This window comes from Carcharodon carcharias, chromosome 8, assembly GCF_017639515.1.
Source record: "Carcharodon carcharias isolate sCarCar2 chromosome 8, sCarCar2.pri, whole genome shotgun sequence".
NCBI classification, from domain to species: Eukaryota; Metazoa; Chordata; class Chondrichthyes; order Lamniformes; family Lamnidae; genus Carcharodon; species Carcharodon carcharias.
The window spans coordinates 60,262,002-60,281,211 of NC_054474.1; the positions used below are offsets into that span (position 1 = coordinate 60,262,002).

The following is a 19,210-nucleotide window of genomic DNA, read 5'->3' on the forward strand; positions in this document are numbered from 1 at the left end:
GGGAATCACAGTTTCTTCCAGGCTAATGTATGCCTTTGTTCCGCAGCACTACTGTGCAATCCTGCTTAAGAATTGAGATGTCACTGTAACTTAAAATCCTCCCTGTTCCCAAGCAGCACCTGTTAGCTTCTGCTTACATGCTGGTCAACAACATTTGTGACTATATAGTGGTAAGTAATAAAACAAAAGTGCATTCAATGCTGTTTCAAGGTCAAGAACTGTTCAGTAAATTTGTACTTTTGTGCCTGTAACTCGCTGTTCAAATAAACCCATAAAACATCATTAAAAACACAGACACAAACAAAATGGGAAGTAATTGTAGAGCTGATATTGTAAGAAGCTATTTGTGTGCTGTGCAAGTTTGTGTGAACAATTAATATTATTCTAATAGAAGTTGGATTCACTTTCTTTTCTATTAATAGCTAGATAACCTCCATGGTGCAAACTTTTGATGATCCAGTGTCTTGTGCCGTTATCCTAACCCCAAGGGTTTGTGAAGCCTAGTACTGGAACACATTAAGTTGCAACTAAACTCAAACTGTTGTCCTAAAAGTTTCTCATAAAAATGCAGATCTCTATAAATATTTTCCTTTCCATGCTCTAGGTGTGGTTTGTTGCTTGTGTTTGTGTGTAGCTGCGAGATGCTGAATGGTAGGACTGCTTCTCTAATCCTATTTCTGAACCAGAAAAAAATTACCTCAGAATTATGTCTGTTTGTGTTACTGAGTACAAGATAATTAAGATATGAACCAATAATAGTTAGGACAAAGCTGTCCTAACCCATTTTTCCGACAGAGGCGATGCTTTTTTCTTTACATATTCTTTTCCCACTCAAATTAGTCAGAAGCACTGGACCCCAGAGCTGTTGAAAGCTGCTTAAAAGCAGTCAGTTTGTTCTGTTTTTTGTAGCCAATTACTATGCCATGTCCATGCCAGATTCCATTTTGTGCAATTAACTATAGTTGTACAGGCTATTATTAGTCATAAAAATCACAGATTAACTTTTTATATTTTGGTGGGTTGAGTCGAGTGCTTGCACTTGGGTCCTTGAAAGTATTTGTTTAAATTAAGTTGCAAACGAGAAAAACATGTCATTGTATTGAGATCAAGTCATTGCTCATGTAACTTTGTTGCTTCAACACTTTGGGCCTCTTAGTGGTGTAACAGCATTTACATTCACCAGCATCCTGCTGGCAAAAAAAACTCTACTGGAGAGGGCAGATTTTCCTACTGATTGATGCTCGCAGTTCCACACACGCTTGTAGTGAAGCCTGTGCTGCCTCAGGAGCAATCATCCCATTAGAATGGAGCTGACCTCAACATTCACAATTTTGTAAGAAACATGCTCTCATACTCTTGTAGGAGCAATGGTCATTGGGCAGTATTTGACTCTTGGACATTATGGCTACAATTTTAACCAACTCTGCAAGGTACTCCTCCAAACTCCCCCGCACATTGGCTTCAGCCTTCCATCCGCTTTGCTGCTGTTATTTGTGTGAGGTCCCTTGAGATGTTTGTGGCTGATGACTTGTGGATGCTTAAGCCTCTGAGGGCTCAGTTGCAAACTGTAGCACTTGAGCTGCCACCAGAACAGTCTGGGTCCAGCTGGCTTTCTGGCATCATGATTAGTATTGGCTGAGGGCAGGATAAGGAAGCAGATGCACTGACATTCTGTGAGGAGGCAACAGATGCTGCTCCCATTACGCCATTGCCACTCCCATGAGGCTGTGGCTCTTCACTTCAATTGAAACACAGTGGAGCAGACACAAGATGAGTGACACTTTGAAAGACCCTCCATTTACTCAACCCATCTCTGCAAAGCAAACATCTGCCTCTCAAGGCAGAGCACAAGTTCAAGCCCAGGATCTTCATGGCAGCTGTTTAATGGCCACATTCTCCAAGGCTGAATGCAGAGTGCTGATGTCATGCGAGAAAGAACCATGCAGGTTAAAATCTTTACCTATGCTTCCAGTTATGGTGCTTAAACTCTTTAGGTCTCCCAGTACTCAATTTGTGTGAAGTAAGCGTTTTCTCATTGTTGGGCCCCTAAAGTCCTCACTTTTGTCCTCCTCAGCATAACTGGCAGACATGCTCTCCTTCAGATTATCTGGACTTTTAATATACTACTTGTGGGACCCAGCAAATTGGTTGCAAAATTGACTACATTTCAAAAGCACTTCATTAGCTGTAAATTGGTTTGGGATATCAGAAGGTTGTGAAAGGTGCTGTATAAATGCTTCCTCTAGGGTCAGATTAAGTAGTGGTGCATTTTCGATAAGGCTACCTTCTTCAGCTTGATGTGGCACAGGGGCATCAACATTTTCAGTTTCTGGCCTGAAATGAAAGAAAGGGCTGAGTGCCTTTGGTGTAAAGGGAGAGCAGAAAGAGATGAGTCAGGCAGTGTGTGTAAGTTGGGATAAAAGCAAGAAGGGCATCGGAAGATGAGGTGTGAAGAAACCCTGCACAAGATAGTGTGATGAGTGATAATGTTAGAGACTATGATACTCCCGCCTATCTGTGATGGCCAGCATATATTCTTCCAAAGCAAAAGGGTGTGTGGTGACATCAGCATCCTCTCCAAGATTATCTGAAAGAAAGCAAGGACTGTGTTAGTGGCAGCCTTGAGATGTTTTGAGACCTGTCATGGTCAAATAATGCAATAATGTGTGTGGAACATAGGGAAACAAGGTTGTAAAGCAATGTGAGGAGGTGGAGTGAAATGGTTCTGTGATCGTAGAAGAGTGAAGGGAAGTGGAGGAAGGAAACATAGGCAATGCTAAACAAAAGAAGATCAAGCTCTATCTAGTTAGTTTTTTATCATCCTGATAATCACATGATACAGAGATAATGGAGTTTTTGATCCTTGCAATTAATCTCTATCAATTAGTTTGCAACAGACCAAGACATGGCATGAGGAAAATCCCTTTGGGAGCTAGAGATCCAAAGTCACTTGTTCCTTCCAAGCTTGCTACATGTCATATCAAATTACTCATGTACTTTTCCCAAAATGTTATTTTCTGAAAAAAATCTATCTAATTTACATTTAAATGAATCAATATGAACTGCTTCACTGTCCCCCGACAGAACCTGTTCCACAGATTGACCATTCACTGAAATATTATTTTCGCAGATTAGTTTTGAAATCCCGCACCCCCCCCCCACCCCCTTCAAATCAGGCCATGTCCTCTGGTTCTATTGTTCTGCTCAAGGTGAAATAGCTTGTCACAGCCTGTATTATTGAGTCCTTTTAGGATCCTACAGCAATGATATTGCCTCTCTGCTTTCTTTTTCCCCACTGAGAGCATGCTCAATTTACAAAATCGTTCCTCATAACCCAATCCCATCATCACCTTGATCACTCTGGTTTCTCTGTTCTGTATTGTTTCAATAGCTGCAATATCCTTTTTGTACTGTGACCACCAGAACTGTAACTAGTATTGTCAGTGCAGTCACACCAATAATTTATAAAATGGCAGGACCAGACTACCTCTGTTCAGTATTGACCTTTTTAAAGCATCCCAACATCTGATGTACTTTACTCACTGCCACTAAGCATGGTACGATAGCCTCAATTTATTATCAATCAGGACCCTAAGATCTGTCGGAAATTTTCCATTAACACTAATTTCTTTCCATTTAAGTGAGACTCCCTTGCTGAATTTTCTGAATAGTGTGGCTGCAATGATGGAGGGTAAGGTGATAGTTCATTTTCTTACCTTAACAACTTTGCAGAAATCATTGACAATTTATTGTCACACATTGGGAGCTAAGCTCCTGGCATTAACAAGCTCTGAAACCTCTTCCCATTGGCAATAGACGTGTTTCTTCGGCAGCTTTCACCCATCACTCTCCCTTGGAGGGAAACAAGATTTTGCTGCTGTTCACAGCCCATAAAGCTGTATCAGTGAATGCGAGACCCTGTCAATGAGCTTTCTAGCCAATGTAGACCTTTCGCTGCATTTCCCTGCTGTCTTTAGGGCAAGTGCACCTTCTCTTTAAGAGTTACTGGCTGCCTTTTAAGTTGCACCAGTGAAATCTACTTTCCCACTGCACACCTGATTCCTCATAGTGATCTTGACAGTACAAACTTAACATGGTTTCAGCAGCCATGTGATCAGGTGCGTGTAACGCACCCCATGCCTGACATTTTCAGTCACAATCAGATTTCGAAGCCAGTGTATTGCTTGAAAATATATGGGCTTACTATATTTCTGATAATGCTGAATCAGTCAATGACTGCAGCTGCATTACTGTACTTGATTCTGCTGTTGAGACCAGCTGATAATAGGTTTAACCCTTGGGATCGTTTTAGTGTTTCCTAATATAATAGGATGGAGTTTGAATTCCAGCCCAAATCTCTCCGACTTTATTCATTTTGATCAAATTCTAAAAAGGCAGTAAGAAACATATTTCCAGTGATTTCTGTTCTAATTGAATGTTGCACTGAAAGCTTGCGCACACTTAAATGCTTGCCCTTTGCAGCTCATGTGGCATTATGTGATAGAGTATATTCTCGTGACTAGAACAAATTTCCATTTTTAAGGAAAAATGTGTATGTTACTGATTTTTCTATTTGCCAGTAAATTGTAATATCATAGATGATGTAATTTTGGGCTGTTAGGAATTTAAAGCCTGTCTCCTCTGCCTGTTAACCTTAAGACTCTTGTGAAATGTATCTGGCCAGTTTTAACCCAGTGATCACAGGTCTGTACCACAGAACTGACTCCAGAGATGCCATAGATGGACTGGTGTGGGAAATGGAAAATGTTACACAGTTACACCAAGGAATACTTTAATGTTGGGGCTGAAGCACATTATTGGACAGCTTTATTTAATAGAACACGTTCTATTTTACAGTGCTTACACACTTCACTTTGATCAGCAAAATATGTACTCGCACCACCCCCCCCCCGCCAAAAGAAAAACCTAAATGAAACAATCACACAATGTTATACCTTTATGAAAACTAACTGCTTCAAGTAATGATTTCTCCACTGAGACGTCATAGATTCCTGTGTTAGAGGATTTAAGGATGGTACATACTGCCTTAACTGGAAACTGCCACAGAATTGAGGCTTGCCAGAAAGTGTAATTGAGTCTCAGCCTCTGGCTGAGAACTGTGAATCCTAGTCCCAGCCTCTCAGCACTCCCTTGATGCTCTTAGCTGAGTGTCCTGGGGGTCCAAGGCATTTAATTTGGAAAAAAATATTATGAGGAGACTACTGAAGTTGAGAAGATCAGATAAATTGGCAAGTAGGCACTGGATGATGCCAAACTTAATTTTGAAAAGCTGGCAGTAGGAAGGGACAGTGAATGTGTAGTGGCCAGCGGGGTTCAGAGTTATGAAAGTAAGTTCTCAAGCATACTCTTCCAGAATCACAAGCTAAACTTAGAGACTAGCAGGATGCAATTTATATGATTAATTTTATGATTCCATATATCACCATATTAAAATATGGTACTTGCAGTATAGTGAAAAGCTGTTATTTCAAAATTAAATGGCACGAATGTATAATACGAAATTAGCAAATGCCAGCCAGTGGCGAGATTAAGAACTAACTATATAATCAGTAAATTAAATTATAAGCCCAGATACGTGACCACTGTTAGTGACAGGAATCGCAGGCTTTTTTTTTCTACGAAAAATAACTTGGGAGGAAGTGACTAACATGGAGACTGATGGTAATTTCAGCAGATTGATAATTAAATTTCCATTTCATTGAATTAGAAATACACGTTCTGAAATTACCCTTTTTCTTTAAAATCTGCACCCTGAGATTGCATACATTAAAAATCTAAAGCTTTGCTGCCCATATCATTCTCCCCGTATCACTTATTGTACTGTTTGATGACCTGCAGTGACTTGGTGAAATCACCCTTTCACTGATTTGAAATATTTCTATGGATTGAATTAAAAAAAATGGAGTCTTGTTTTTACATTTAAACAGTGGGAAATTCTGTCTTAATTTCAATTACCCAAATTGCAGAATCATACACTACCAATAATTTTTTTTCATTCCCAAATTCTCATTCCTAAGCTCTGGCTACCAATTCCTTTCCACACTCTGTTTCATCCTCTTCCCCAATCTGCTCTTCCTGTTTCTTGCAGTCCTTGAACAGTTTCTCTCACCTTTTGTCTGTGGCAGCATTTTACATTGTGGTTGTAACACAAAAAATTCAGTAATTTCTTTGAAAAGCAGGTTTCCTTAATGCTGTTCCTTTCACTGAAAAGTTTTGCTCCAATTGAAGTGCTTTTGACATTGTTACTAGTCCATTTGTTACTAGTTCTAGTTTGAAAATCTAATTTGATTTTGAGACCAAAATGCCAAATGATTAAATCAGCACAGGAATCTGTGGCTTAGTCTGAATCCCATTCCCCATCCTGTAGAATACTGACTTGTCCCAATCTCTCTTAGATTTACTCTTGTGTGCAAGTTACACAAAGACAAAGAATCTTTCACTTACCTGTAATAGAATATGTTGTGGCTCCAGTTAATCACAACGTTTGTAAATTGCTTTTTGAAGTTGGTGTCTGGTTTCTTTAATTCTGTAATTTCATGGTCAAAATTCACCACCACTTGTTATGAAAACTTCTCTTCAGTTCCTTTGGCGTTAAACCTCCCGTCCTGCCCATGTCTGCCTTACAAATGTCAGTAGTGCCTAGATTACATCTGTTGTTCTTACGTTGCGCTTTGCAGAGCGACGACAGTCCCAGCCCAAAACGCCGGCGTCTCTCTCATTCTGTCCTTGAGATCCAGAGTGCATCTCCTCCTCAGACACCACCAATGCGACCATGGGAAATAACAGTGAATAGGCGGCCTCCCTCAGCCCCTTTCAACCAGCGACGATTCTCAGGGGAACGGTGCAACACACCAGCACATCACAGGAGAAGGTGAGTTCCTTATTGGAGGTAGACCTCCAGCTTCTCAAGGCATGTACAATTTTCTGCAGGGCTGTCTAGTGGTGGGAAGGGGAGATGATAGCAATGGGTATTTTCTGTCCATGTCCAAACTTGAGAGCACTAAATTTCTCCACCAGATTTTACAAGGGAGTTCCTGGAAAGATATGCTTCTTTCCTTCTGAAGTTTGCTATCTTGGTTTGATAAATTATAGCATGTAGCTGAGGAGGGAGGATTTGTGGTTGCTCTGTTCTATTTTAAGTGGGTACAACATTCTAATGCATTACAGTTAGAGAATAGAGAATTCTTGAAAATGCTCTTCACTTCAAGGAATTAAAATGTAATTGGATAAAATCTAAAATTGGCCCATCAGTATTTATTTGCTCTATTGAGTTGTGACATTATATAGTAATGCTTTGTGCAGAAGAAGACTACTATCCTTCCTAATTTCTGCTTCCTAATTTGCATACCATGTCTCTGAAGCTAATTGCCTTGTATCTCCTTTTCTAAAAGGAACTCATCTGGGTCCTTTTTAAAATCTGCTGTGGCTTTCTGTTCTTCCACCCTAATTAATCTTACTACAAACCTGTCACACTCTTACTCCTTTTTTATACCCTCAATTTAAATGTGTCCCCTAGCCCTCAGATCCTGTGCTAGAACTTGTCTGGAGCCATGTTTTCCATACTTGTGATAATTTTAAAAGATCAAGTGTCCTTTCACTCTCCACTTCCCAAGATATCTTTACTCAAAACTTGGCCCTCTTAAGTTCAGGAATCCACTTTCATAATCTTCCTCAGAACACCTTCAATAATGCTACATCATTCCTGTAGCATGGAAACCAAAATTGAACATGGACTTACAAATGTAGCCTCACCAACTTCAATATTACCTCCTTAAACTTGTAAGTCACATTCCCAACATTTATTTGCTTTTTTCACTATCATCTGTAATGGATCACTGAATTGACACCTTCAATGGCCTACCCACCAATGCTCCAACATATTTTTCCTACTCTGTTATCTCAAGAATGTTTCCATTTTAATAAGTAATTTATCTTTTTGTTTCTTCTACCTAATTGCATGACATACACTCGTCCATTTGCCATCTCTTTTTCACATTAACCAAGCTGTCCAGATCCCTTTGGATTATCACACATTGGTTAGCATCAATTGGTACTACACCCAGTTTGATGTAATCCACAAATTTGGACACTTTGGACAATGTTACTTCCTTGAAGTCATTTATAAAAAAAATACAAATTGCAATGACCCAAATATCAATCTATGGGAGTCCGCTGGCAGCTGGTTTCCACCTATCCATCTTTCATGCATCTGTCTAGCCAAATACTTTGCAATCAACTTTATAGACACAGACCTTGTGGATCAAATTATTATGTAGCTTAGCATTGATTTTCTCCCTGAAATGCAGGTGCATAATATCTACTTACTACTTTCTATAACTTATTGAGTGAATTGCAGTATATTGGTGAAATATATCAATTTCTTTGAGGGTGGATGAGGTGTCTCCAGTTAGATCTACACCAACTGTCATCAGACCCTGCACTTCTTGATGATCCCTTTGGAAATTGGCCATCAAAGTCCCAAACACTTAATGCCACAATGTTGGTAATTTAAGTGTTCAACTTGACTTTTTTTTTTACAAAGATGGGGTTATATTTGCTATTTTCTGTTTCAGTGAGTTTGGAACAAGTTTGAGAATTTGCAACTCCTGAGCCAACCCCATCAGCATGCAGCTCTGCTTACCTAGTATCCTACACTAAATACCCAGGGCTCTTTCTTAACACTCCTCTCTCAACATGGTGTCACCTTCACCCCATCAACCCATGAGAAAAACACTTCCCTGATCTCCAGTATGTCCCCCCTCCCTCCACCAGCAGCCCCAAACAGAGCGTATCATCTGGGCTGACAAATCAATTCTTCACTGAAGAAGTGCTGCATTGTAGGAGGTGCCACCTTCCACAAGTTGTTAAATCAAGGTTTTGTCTGTTCAGGTAGTCATAAAATATTACGTGACACTCTTTAAAGCAATAGAGATTTCCTGGTGTCTGGTCCAGCATTCACCTTTCAACCAAAACCACAAAATTAGTTTAATGATCATTATTCTCGGCACACGTTTAGCTACATGACACCAATTACGGTTCATTTAATTTATTAGCTATGTTGCACTTCGTAATGTCCTGAGAATGTGAAAGGTGCTACATAAATGCAATTTATTTTGCTTCTGATAGGAATGGAGGAGCAGGCCATTTGGCCCATCAAGCCTGCTGTGCCATTCAAACAGGTCATCTACCTTATGCCATTTTTCGCACTCTCGTCCTATCCCTTGATGTCATTAATATCCAGAAATCTATCGAATTCTGTCTTGAATATGCTCAATGATTGAGCTTCCACAGCTTCTGGGATAGAGAATTCCAAAGATTCACCGCCCCCTGAATGAAGCAATTCCTCCTAAGTATTAAATGGCTTGCCCCTTATTCTGAGACTGTCCCTGGTTCTAGACTCACCAGCTAGGGAAAACATTCTATCCACATCTACCCTGTCACATCCTGTAAGAATTCTGTAAGTTTCAGCGAGGTTGTTCAGATTTAAGACCCTAGTTTCAGAATGAATTATATCACTTTCAAACTTAATGTAAAATCCTGTCATATTATGGTCACTATTTCCTAAAGGCTCCTTTACAGCAAGGTTATTAATTAGCCCTTATTACTTAATACCAAACCTAAAATAGCCCAATCCCTAATTGGTTCTTCAACGAATTGCTTCAGAAACCCATCTTGTATACACTCCAGGAACTCATTCTCCACAGCATTAGTGATAATTAGGTTTACCAATCTATACATATATTGAAGTCCATTATTACTGTATTGCCCATGTTATATACAGCTCTAATTTCCTAATTTATACTGTGCACAGCATTACCACTACAGTTTGGTGACCTATATACAACTGCAATATTTGACAGCATCTGTGGAGAGAGAAACAGGACTCGAAACATCAACTCTGTTTCTCTCTTCACAGATGCTGTCAGATATGCTGAGTTTTTCCAGCATTTTCTGTTTGTGTTTCAGATTTCCTGCAGTATTTTGCTTTTATCCAACCAATGTTTGCTGCTCCATGCTGTTTCTCAGCTGCATCCAAGCTGATTCTACATTTCACTAATGTACTGATTTTGGCTCTTATTAACAGCGCTATTCCATCTCTTTTTTACCTATCCTTCCTAAGTGACGAATGTCCTTGAACATTCAGTTCCCAGTCTTGGTCACCCTGTAACCACATCATCGTAATGGATATATTTAAATGAACGTTTGGTAAAAATCCTTTTATATTTTTTGCTATTTTTCTCTCATTTTCTATTTGCGTATCCTCAGTTCTGTAGCCTTCTCATATACCACAGATATGTTGTTGGAAACTTAATATATTGCAGCTGGTAGCAGAGTGTTATTTATACAATATTTACGGGGCCCATGGTGGACCGACCTTACCATCTCCGTCTGGCTCCTTACGGCAGGAACGTATCTACTAGTGGTTTTATGACCATTATTCTACATTCTTTCAACATTCCTTTACCTGTGATTTTCTGATGCCATGATGATGTCCTATTTTCTATGCAGATATTATTTGTAGACAAGGAGCTAGAGGATATAAGTGCTAGCATCCCCTTTATCTGCAATTCAAAACAATTGTACAGCGATGTTGTTCTACACAATACTAATCAGCTGCTTGAATGGTCCCTTTCTGGAAAATAAAAATATATGTCCATTTCCATATAAACAAGTGTAAAGTAAAATCTCAATTTGAATGAGGAAAGCAACCCAATTCTCAGCTGTCCACAGCCATGCTTGTGTGTGTATATATTTCAGTGCCCATTTCAGTTCTAATTCCTTTCTCATCATATCACAGCCCTCTTGTCTTCTCTAAACAAAACTTTTCCTTCCATTTAACTTCTCCTTGTATTTCTCTTGACCCCACCATCTCCTGTGGCCTTGCTACTTCATGGGTTTGATTACCAAGAAGACAATCTGTAGCCACTTTCTCCATTCCTCACTACCCATATTGCCTTGTCTCCTTCAACCTCACCTTCTATGTCTGCACTGGAAAATGCACTTGCACTCTTGTACCCCATAATGCTGAGCCTTTGGCCATCTGGTTGCAATGCTATCGCTGAAATTGTTAATTCGCTCAACCATTCCTTACCTCTGTGATCCTTGCCTTGTGCTCAGTAAAACACATCTCCTATCCCAGTTTTCCTGACACTGTTCCATCTTTGTTTCTTGAATCCATGAGGCACAAATTTGTGTACCTGGTGCACAACTAACTTAGCCATTCATTGCTAGATCTGACTTGATGAACTCTACAATGCTTCACTCTTCTCTGCCAAAACGATTTAGTACCATAGCATTGTTCTGAAGGACTGCTTTCCTCCCCTACCAACTTTCTCTATAAACCTCTCTCTCTTTCCTACCCCTCCACCCTCACCTCTAACAAAAAAATGTAAAAGGAGTTTATTGATTTCTTTCTCTCTCAGGCAGAGTGTACACACTCAGCTGACCACTTTGCCAAAACTGTCCCTTTTCATGAACACACACATGTAGACTCTTATTCTTTTTTCCCCCAATTTCTACCTCTCTCTCTCCTTCTCCTACTCTCTCCTCTTCCTGCTGTATCCAAGCTCAGCATATCCACAAGACCGATGTCCCCAGCCTTAGACTTCATTTGCAATAAACTGCTAAATTGCTGGTCCCCATATAGCCAATACAGTAAATAGTTCAACTTTTCAAAGCTACCATCATCAATCCACTCTGCAAAAGGGAAGCACCCTTGCTCTTTCTTTTCAATCACTACTGTCCTTATAGTCAATATACTTAGAAACAAAAGAGAGGATGTTAGGAGGTGAACCAAGCTTCAGTATGTTCCCACTCAACCGATGAAAGTGAACTGAAGATTAGGGAGATGGCTGAGCCTTCTCCTGTTCATGATAGTCATTGCCCAACACTGATGTGAGTTGCATATTATGTTATCGAGGTCTGCCCTTAAGCTGGAATTTGCTGCTTCACCATAGGAGGAGTCGTGAATGAAGCTGAGCATTGTGGAGAAACATCAGTGAAAAGTCCCACTCAACAACAACAACTTTCATTTATCCAACATATATAACATAGTAAAACATCTCAAGGTCCTTGACAGGAGCAAAACTAGGCAAAAATTAAAACGAAACCAAAGACAGCTACACCAGGAAAAGTGAGACATTTGACCGAGCCATGTAAGGAGATATTAGGAAAAGCAACCGATAAAGCAAAAACTAAAGTGCTTGAGGAAATAAGAGAAAGTGACAGTGACTATATGGCAAACTCAAATTCTGCTTCTTTGGTGCCCATTTTTAATAAAATATGCAAATTGTTGTTAAAAGCACAATTGAAAGCATGGAAGGCTTTGCTAAACTAGTAATGAATGTCTTGGTATTTGAATTTACTTTTAGTTCCAGTTTCCAACATAAAACTTGATGAACATTAATTGTTGCTGCCTATGGATTTTGGTAGTTTTTAACATGCTGTAACACTTCTCAGTTTTGCTAGTCAGATTGCTTATCAGTACTAGAGTTGTATATGTTTTGGGATGCTTAGTGTGTAATCTGGAGTATTGCTGTTACTGGTACTTCTCTGCTGAAACCTGCCAATATTTGTTTTTGATGCCCAATTTGACAATCTTGGCTCTTGGTAGACTCCTCATTGTTTATGTCCAAGCTGCAAATGATTTAATCGTCTTCTCTCATGGCTGAAGCATCCAATCTGGGATCAGCACTGATGTCCACAGAACTGACTGTTCATGTTGTTGGTGCTTGAGGGAACTTCTGCAACTGTGTTGCCTCTGGCCTTCCTCTGGGCACATTGGATGTTGTGAGTTTGTTGTTACTGGTCCTTGAAAGATGCTGAACTGACTTTCAGTGTTTGGCTCTAGGTGGGCCGGTCAGCAGCAATATATTCCCAAGAGCCTTATGTTTATAATGCTCTATTTTAGGATGTCATTGCATCATTTGTACTGATCCCCTTGATGATGTTTACCCTGAGGCAGTTTTTCATAGAAGACCTGCTTAGGGATTCTGTAGTTATGCGGCAGACATGCCCTATCTAAGCTGAATTAATGAGGGGTAGTTTCCGTGCTGTTGAGTCCAGCACAATGAAGGACCTTGTTTGTGATTTTGTCCTGCCATCAAATTCTTATGATGGACCTCGGATAACTTTGGAAGTGTCTCTAAGCTTTGAGGTAGCACTTACGCCAGACCCAGGATTCTGCGCCGTACAATAAATAGGGTGGTAAGGACAATGGCCTGTTGAGTTTGATTTTAATCTTTGGCTTCATGCCATACTGCTTCCAGACACAATCATGGAGTCACCTACAGGCAGAACAAGCTTTCTGGATGTGTGCATGGGTATCTTCATCAATAGTGGCATCCCCAGAGAACACACTACCAAGATATGAGAATTTTTCTACAAACCTTAGACTGGTGCCATCAATGGTTATGTCTGGTGCTTCGTATATACCTGGTGCTGGCTGAAACATAACCTCTGTCTTGGAGACACTGATTTGGAGACCAAAGTCTTTAGCAGCACCCAAGAATTTGTTTGTCATGGTCTGGACGTCTTCCTTATTGTCCGAAGCTAGGATATAGTCATCTGCATGGAGATGCTCTCTGATCACTGTTTCTGTGACTTTGGTGGCGGCACACAATCTGAAGAGATTGAAAAGTGCCCCTGAATGGAACCTGATGTTGGTGCCTGCAGGCATGTCTTTGTTGACTTACTTAAGTATCAAAGAAGAGATGGAAGAATTGGGGATCCTTGCTTTACACCGCTGGTTACCTCAAAGGCATCAGACATCTCACCACCAGTCCAAACCCATCTAACCATGCCATCACACAATTGATGCAGTATTTTGATAAACTTGTTCCAATATCCTAGCTTGGAGAGCAAGTGCCATAGACCAGATCAACTCTCACTGTGAAATGTTTTAATTAGGTCTATGATACTGATGTTGCTCTTTGCACTTTTCTTGTCTCTGCCTTGCTGCAAATACCATATTGGCTGTCCGATGGTTAGTTCTAAAACCACACTGTGATCCCAGGAGGGCATCATCTATGAGGCTGTCTAGAAGATGGTCTAATAGGACCCTTGTTTGATCTTTACTGCGATTGACAGAGGACTTATTCCTCAGTAGTTGCTGCATGCAGTTTTGAATCCTTTCCGTTTCCAGATGTTGACTGTGTTGGTATTCTTGACGTCCTGTGGAACGTCTTCCTGATCCCAGATACTCTTGAGGACAACTGTAAGTTTATTAATGAGCTGTGTACTATTACACTTCCATATCTCTGGAATGCCATCTGGGCCAGGGACTTTGCTTTGTTTGGTTGATTTTTATTTATTCATTCATAGAATGTGGGTTTCACTGGCTAGGCCAGCATTTATTGCCCACCCCTACTTACCCTTGAAAAGATGGTGGTGAGCTCCCTCCTTGAACTGCTGCAGTCCATGTGGTGTAGGTACATCCACAGTGCTGTTAGGAAGGGAGTTCCAGGATTTTGACCCAACGACAGTGAAGGAATGATGATATATTTCCAAGTCAGCATGGTGAGTGACTTGGAGGGGAACTTCTAGGTGCTAGTGTTCCTATCTATCTGCTGCCTTTGTCCTTCTTGATGGCAGTGGTCGTGGGTTTGGAAGGTGCTGCCCCAAGAACCTTGGTAAATTCTTGCAGTGCATTTGATTGCCTTTATCACATCTTCAGTGCAAGGAGGAAGAGACAGGCTTTCTTTCTCAGACATTCAATTTTTTGCAGAGAATCTGCTGAGATCTCTGTTGACTTCAATGAAGTGTCGCATCGCCTTTCCATTACTGCTGTCTTATCAGTGATTGGTTCATTTCCTTCAGCTGTTAGGGCCCAAGCAGAGATTGTGGCGGATGGGCCATATACTATCATCACATTATGTAAAAACATGGATCATGCCTTTTAGCTAGATGTTGCAGCTTTTGTGGTCCACTGGTCATTCTGCAATTCCCTTAACTCTCACTTGAGCCTGTGTTTTGTAGGCTTGATGCTTGGTTGTTGACTGTGGAGTTGCTAAAAGACTTGAATGTGTGAGCTGTTTCAGTTTGAGAAGAAGGCATCATTCTCATCAAACCAGCCTTGGTGCTTGCGCTTGCAGCATCCCAGGATGTCTACTGAAGTCTTGAAGATCATAGAGCTCTTTCCACTTTGTCACTTGAGCAGAGAGGAGGGGGATCAAAGTTCAGATTGGTGTCAAGTTGTGTAAAAAGGTTACGGGCAATAGCAGGGTTATTGAGACATCTAGCTTTGGCCATGCCTGGCAAGTTGATTTACAATGTTTTGGCTGGATCTTTACACTCAGCATGGTACATATCAGGATCAGGGGTGATCTGTCCAGCAGTCAGTGCCTCGCATGGCACAAGTTATTTTGAAGTCAGCCTTTTCTTTCTATCTGACAAGTACATAGTCAAGGGGATGTCAATCCTTAGATCATGGCTATTGCCAGGTTGCCTTGTATTTTCCTTTCAGGTGGAACATAGTATTAATTATGCCTGGTGCATAATGAAAGTAGCAGTGTTCCATTTGAGTTTTCCTTTCCAACTCCATGTTGACCAAGGATGCCTGACCATTGATGTGGTCATGTCTGACCCTGGCATTGAAATCACCCTTGAGAATTTTGTCATCTCTTGGAGTCGATCGTAGGAAATGGTCCAGATAGTCATAGAACCTTTCCTTTACATCCCACTGTTGATCATTGTGGGAGCATATGCATTTATGAGCATTGCATGTCTCCCACGTCGTTGCAGGGGAGGGTGTAAGCTCATCAGGCATTCGTTAATGCCTTTGAGAACGTTTTCTAGACCCTTTGTAATTGGAAATCATTCTATAGAAGGTAGAGCACTCCAAAGAAATGTATCCTGCTCCCATTTCTTCAAGCTGGCCTTTTCCTGCTGGTCTTATTTCCCTGGCTGCTAGAGCTCAATGGCATTCAGGTCTGCAGCTGGTTTGGCGATTAAGTAGGCTGTGGAGATCCCAGAATGACACTGTCACAGTTAGTGAGTTTGTGTTTGCCTTTGCTTTAGTCTGTGGCTTCTTGCCACTGAAATGAGTTGCTCCCAGGCGTCCCATTGCCATAGGACTTGGTTGTATATCTGTAGGTCTCACTTTACAGCTAAACTTATGCTAAGGAATTTGATTATAGTTGAGGAAGGCTGCATGCTGCTGCTTCCATTCCCTCGGTTGCTTTTGCATGATCTCAGAGGTGAGGAGGATCCAAGACGCCTAGGTCACTTGGCAGCTGTAGTGGTTAGCCGTACATGGTGTTTGCTTTTGCCTTTCCTGCACTTTGTTACCGTGGTGTCATATTTGCTGAAATTGCCAAATACTTGTACGTATTGCCATCCATGCTGTAGTAGACTTTGTTTCTCCCCTCCAACATCTGATCCTCTACTCTGTAGTAGAGATTAACAGGTTATACCATGAGAAAGGGTGGATAGAATTTGAAGTGAGAGGCTGTAGATCCAGAGGGAACCTCTCTCGGATATCAGCTTCCTTTTCACTATTGAGACATTAGCTAGAATCCATCTGGTAATCAAGATGAGACTTGCCTCGCAACCTTTGAGCTCCAATCTGACAATAGAACATTATAGAGGAATTGTGTCACACAGGAAGTAAAATCTATCTGATAAATTTTAGCATCACACATTTCGAAGAAATAAAGTAAATCATTTTTGTTGCTTTGATTAAGGCGTCTGTGACACTGCAAAGCACCTAAACAGCTCTCAATTCCAAGATGACACTTTGAAAACTGGCTTATAATTCAGATTGTTTGTATGGTGCAAACAATTTGTGTTATGGGAAAAATTCAGTTTTGAAATTATCCCCATTATGAGAAAGACCTTCCTGAAAATGTGGTTGTGAATTATTATTTTATGTGGTTATTTTTCCTGCAATCTTCACTGCTTTTAAGGTAGGAGAGAGGGAAAAAAAATCACATGAAAGGAAAGCGACTAAATGCAGAATGGATATATCGCTCAATAAAGAAGTGCAGATTGAATGAACAATTTGAAATACATATATATATAAAGCAGTCATTCTACACAGGGGATTACTTCGTAGCCATCGTTGAATAAATGGTTTTGCCTAAATAACTTAGTTCAGGATTAGATGTGGCAGAAAAGTTTGGTATAAGTTGAAGTATATTGAGAGTGAAGGATGGGAGGCTGGCCAAGAGATCTTTTGAAATTTTCAAATTCAGAGGTGACAAAGGCATGGGTGAGAGTTTCAGCAGCAGCTGGTTAAGGGAGGGCTAGAGGTAAGCAAAACTATAAATGTGGAAGCAGGATGGTCTTTATGGTAGAGAGTATTTAGAGTTGGAAGCCAAGCTTGATTTCAGAAAGGATGCAGAGGCTGCAAACAGTTTCAGCCTGAGATTGTGGCTCAGGAAGGAGATAGAATCAAGGGTCAAAAATTGGAGTTTGTGGTGGGGTCAAAGTTAATGGCTTCTATGTTTCCAATATTTAGTGGGTAAAAGTTGTAGTTTATCCAAGACTAGATGCCAGATGAGTAGTCTGGTAACAGGGAGGCATTGGATCAGTCGAGAAAGCTGCAAAAGACATCTCTTGATTGCAAAGAGGCTTTCTTTCAGGGGCTATTAAAAATAATGCCAGTTAGGAAGCTGAGCCTGGCTGTAAGAACATAATGGGTCTCAGAATGTTGAAATTCCTTCTGCTCATCGTGGCTATGTTGTTGGGGTGGAGCTGCATCTCTCTCTGTATAAGCTGGGTCAGGACCATTGTGTGGTTTAGGGTTTCATTGGGGAGGTGAACGCAGAAGGTGGGGGTGGTTACTGAGTTGGAGGGATGTGCAGGCTGAATTTATCAAACTGAGATAGCATTTAATTCTCAACAACATCCACTCTCGGGACTCAAATGCTAATTTGCATTTACACAACTCTCAATCGCTAATATCTCTTTCATGCTAAGTTTCCAAGTTCTTCGCTGGGACATTCAGTGCAGGGCAGTATCAGTTGCTTAGCAAAAAGAAGGGAATTAAAATTAGCTGGGGTTGTGTGTCTGGTTGCATTTTCACAGCAACACTGGGAGATTGAAAATATCTGGTCACCTGCCCATCATAACCAACATCTAGGAGGAATTAACAGTGAGAAAAGTGGGAGCAATGCAGATAAACAAAATTCAAAATGAGGATGCAAAAATTGTCTGGATTTGGTGTATATTTTTAAATCTTTTCTCTTCACAGTTTCAATCTTTTTACATTCTTGCCGGTTTGTTGCAGTCCTCCTGCGCGACGCCAGTGGGGTAGGCGTGACAGGCCTTTGCATAATCCTATAAACCAGGATGAAAACTATCACCATCCTCCATATTCACAGCAACTGCCTATAGATGAAAATCGATCTTACAATCACACAAGCCTATCACCACGTATGCTTCACCCTGCTGCACATCCTCCGCAGCAAAATCCCGTCATGGTGGATCTCCACGAACAGGTTAGAGTCACTTACCACCTTGCCAGATAAACGGTGCTCTGCTCTTCAGCTACTTTCTGATTTAAATGTGTGTCACTGGTGTGAGTATTAACATCATTGTTGGGCCTGCTAACTAAAAATATGAAATTTAAATGCCCTAAATTAATTAGACGTAAGGTGGAATAGCAAGCGATTGTTGCGTTGTTACCACCGCACCCTATAATGAGGCCCTGTTTCCTTGAGAGTGTAAAGGATACTATGGATGAGTTGGAAAGGAAACTGACAAATAGGAATGGAATTGAGAGAGTTGGTGCAAAGGGATCAGGAGCAACTCGGGTTCTCCTCCTCTTGGGCGCCTTGCCTCACGTGACCAATAGACATTGCTATCCCCTGACAGATACTGATCCTCTCCCGTTCCCTACTTTCAGATCCTGTGGTCCACTCTGTGCATAAATTCTTAGACTACATTCTCAGTGCTTCGTGACGCCAGAACCATCCCGAGTATACTTATTCCCTGAGACCTCCCCTTTCAATCGCAGATTCCAGGACGTGTCCCAGTGTTCCCAGACCCTGGAACCCCCAAAATAATGTTGGATCCTGAGATGCCCCTCCTCCATCCAGGTACACATAAACACTTTTCCTCGTGCTCCCATATGCCAGTGCCACCCTTCCACGCTCGTAAATCCCTGGTAACATTGCCTGGCATAACCTTCTTGTAAAGTCTGTGGTTCACACCAATGGTCCAGTATTAGATTTCTGTGCATTTGTGT

The 19,210-nt window shown here is 40.9% G+C and overlaps 1 protein-coding gene across 4 annotated transcripts in view; it reads left to right on the plus strand.

Moving 5' to 3' along the window:
• rnf44 (ring finger protein 44) overlaps nt 1-19,210 on the plus strand; it is a 127,929-nt gene that overhangs the window by 80,200 nt on the left and 28,519 nt on the right. For 2 of the 4 annotated variants that reach the window (XR_005943764.1, XM_041193334.1), the window contains exons 3-4: nt 6,699-6,892; nt 18,215-18,461. Coding sequence is in view for 3 of the 4 variants with exons in the window: in XM_041193334.1 (XP_041049268.1) it covers nt 6,699-6,892; nt 18,215-18,461 (441 nt within the window). In the remaining variant the exon portion in view is untranslated. The remainder of the gene's footprint in view (nt 1-6,698; nt 6,893-18,214; nt 18,462-19,210) is intronic. The other 2 variants (XM_041193335.1, XM_041193336.1) reach the window with 1 other exon arrangement.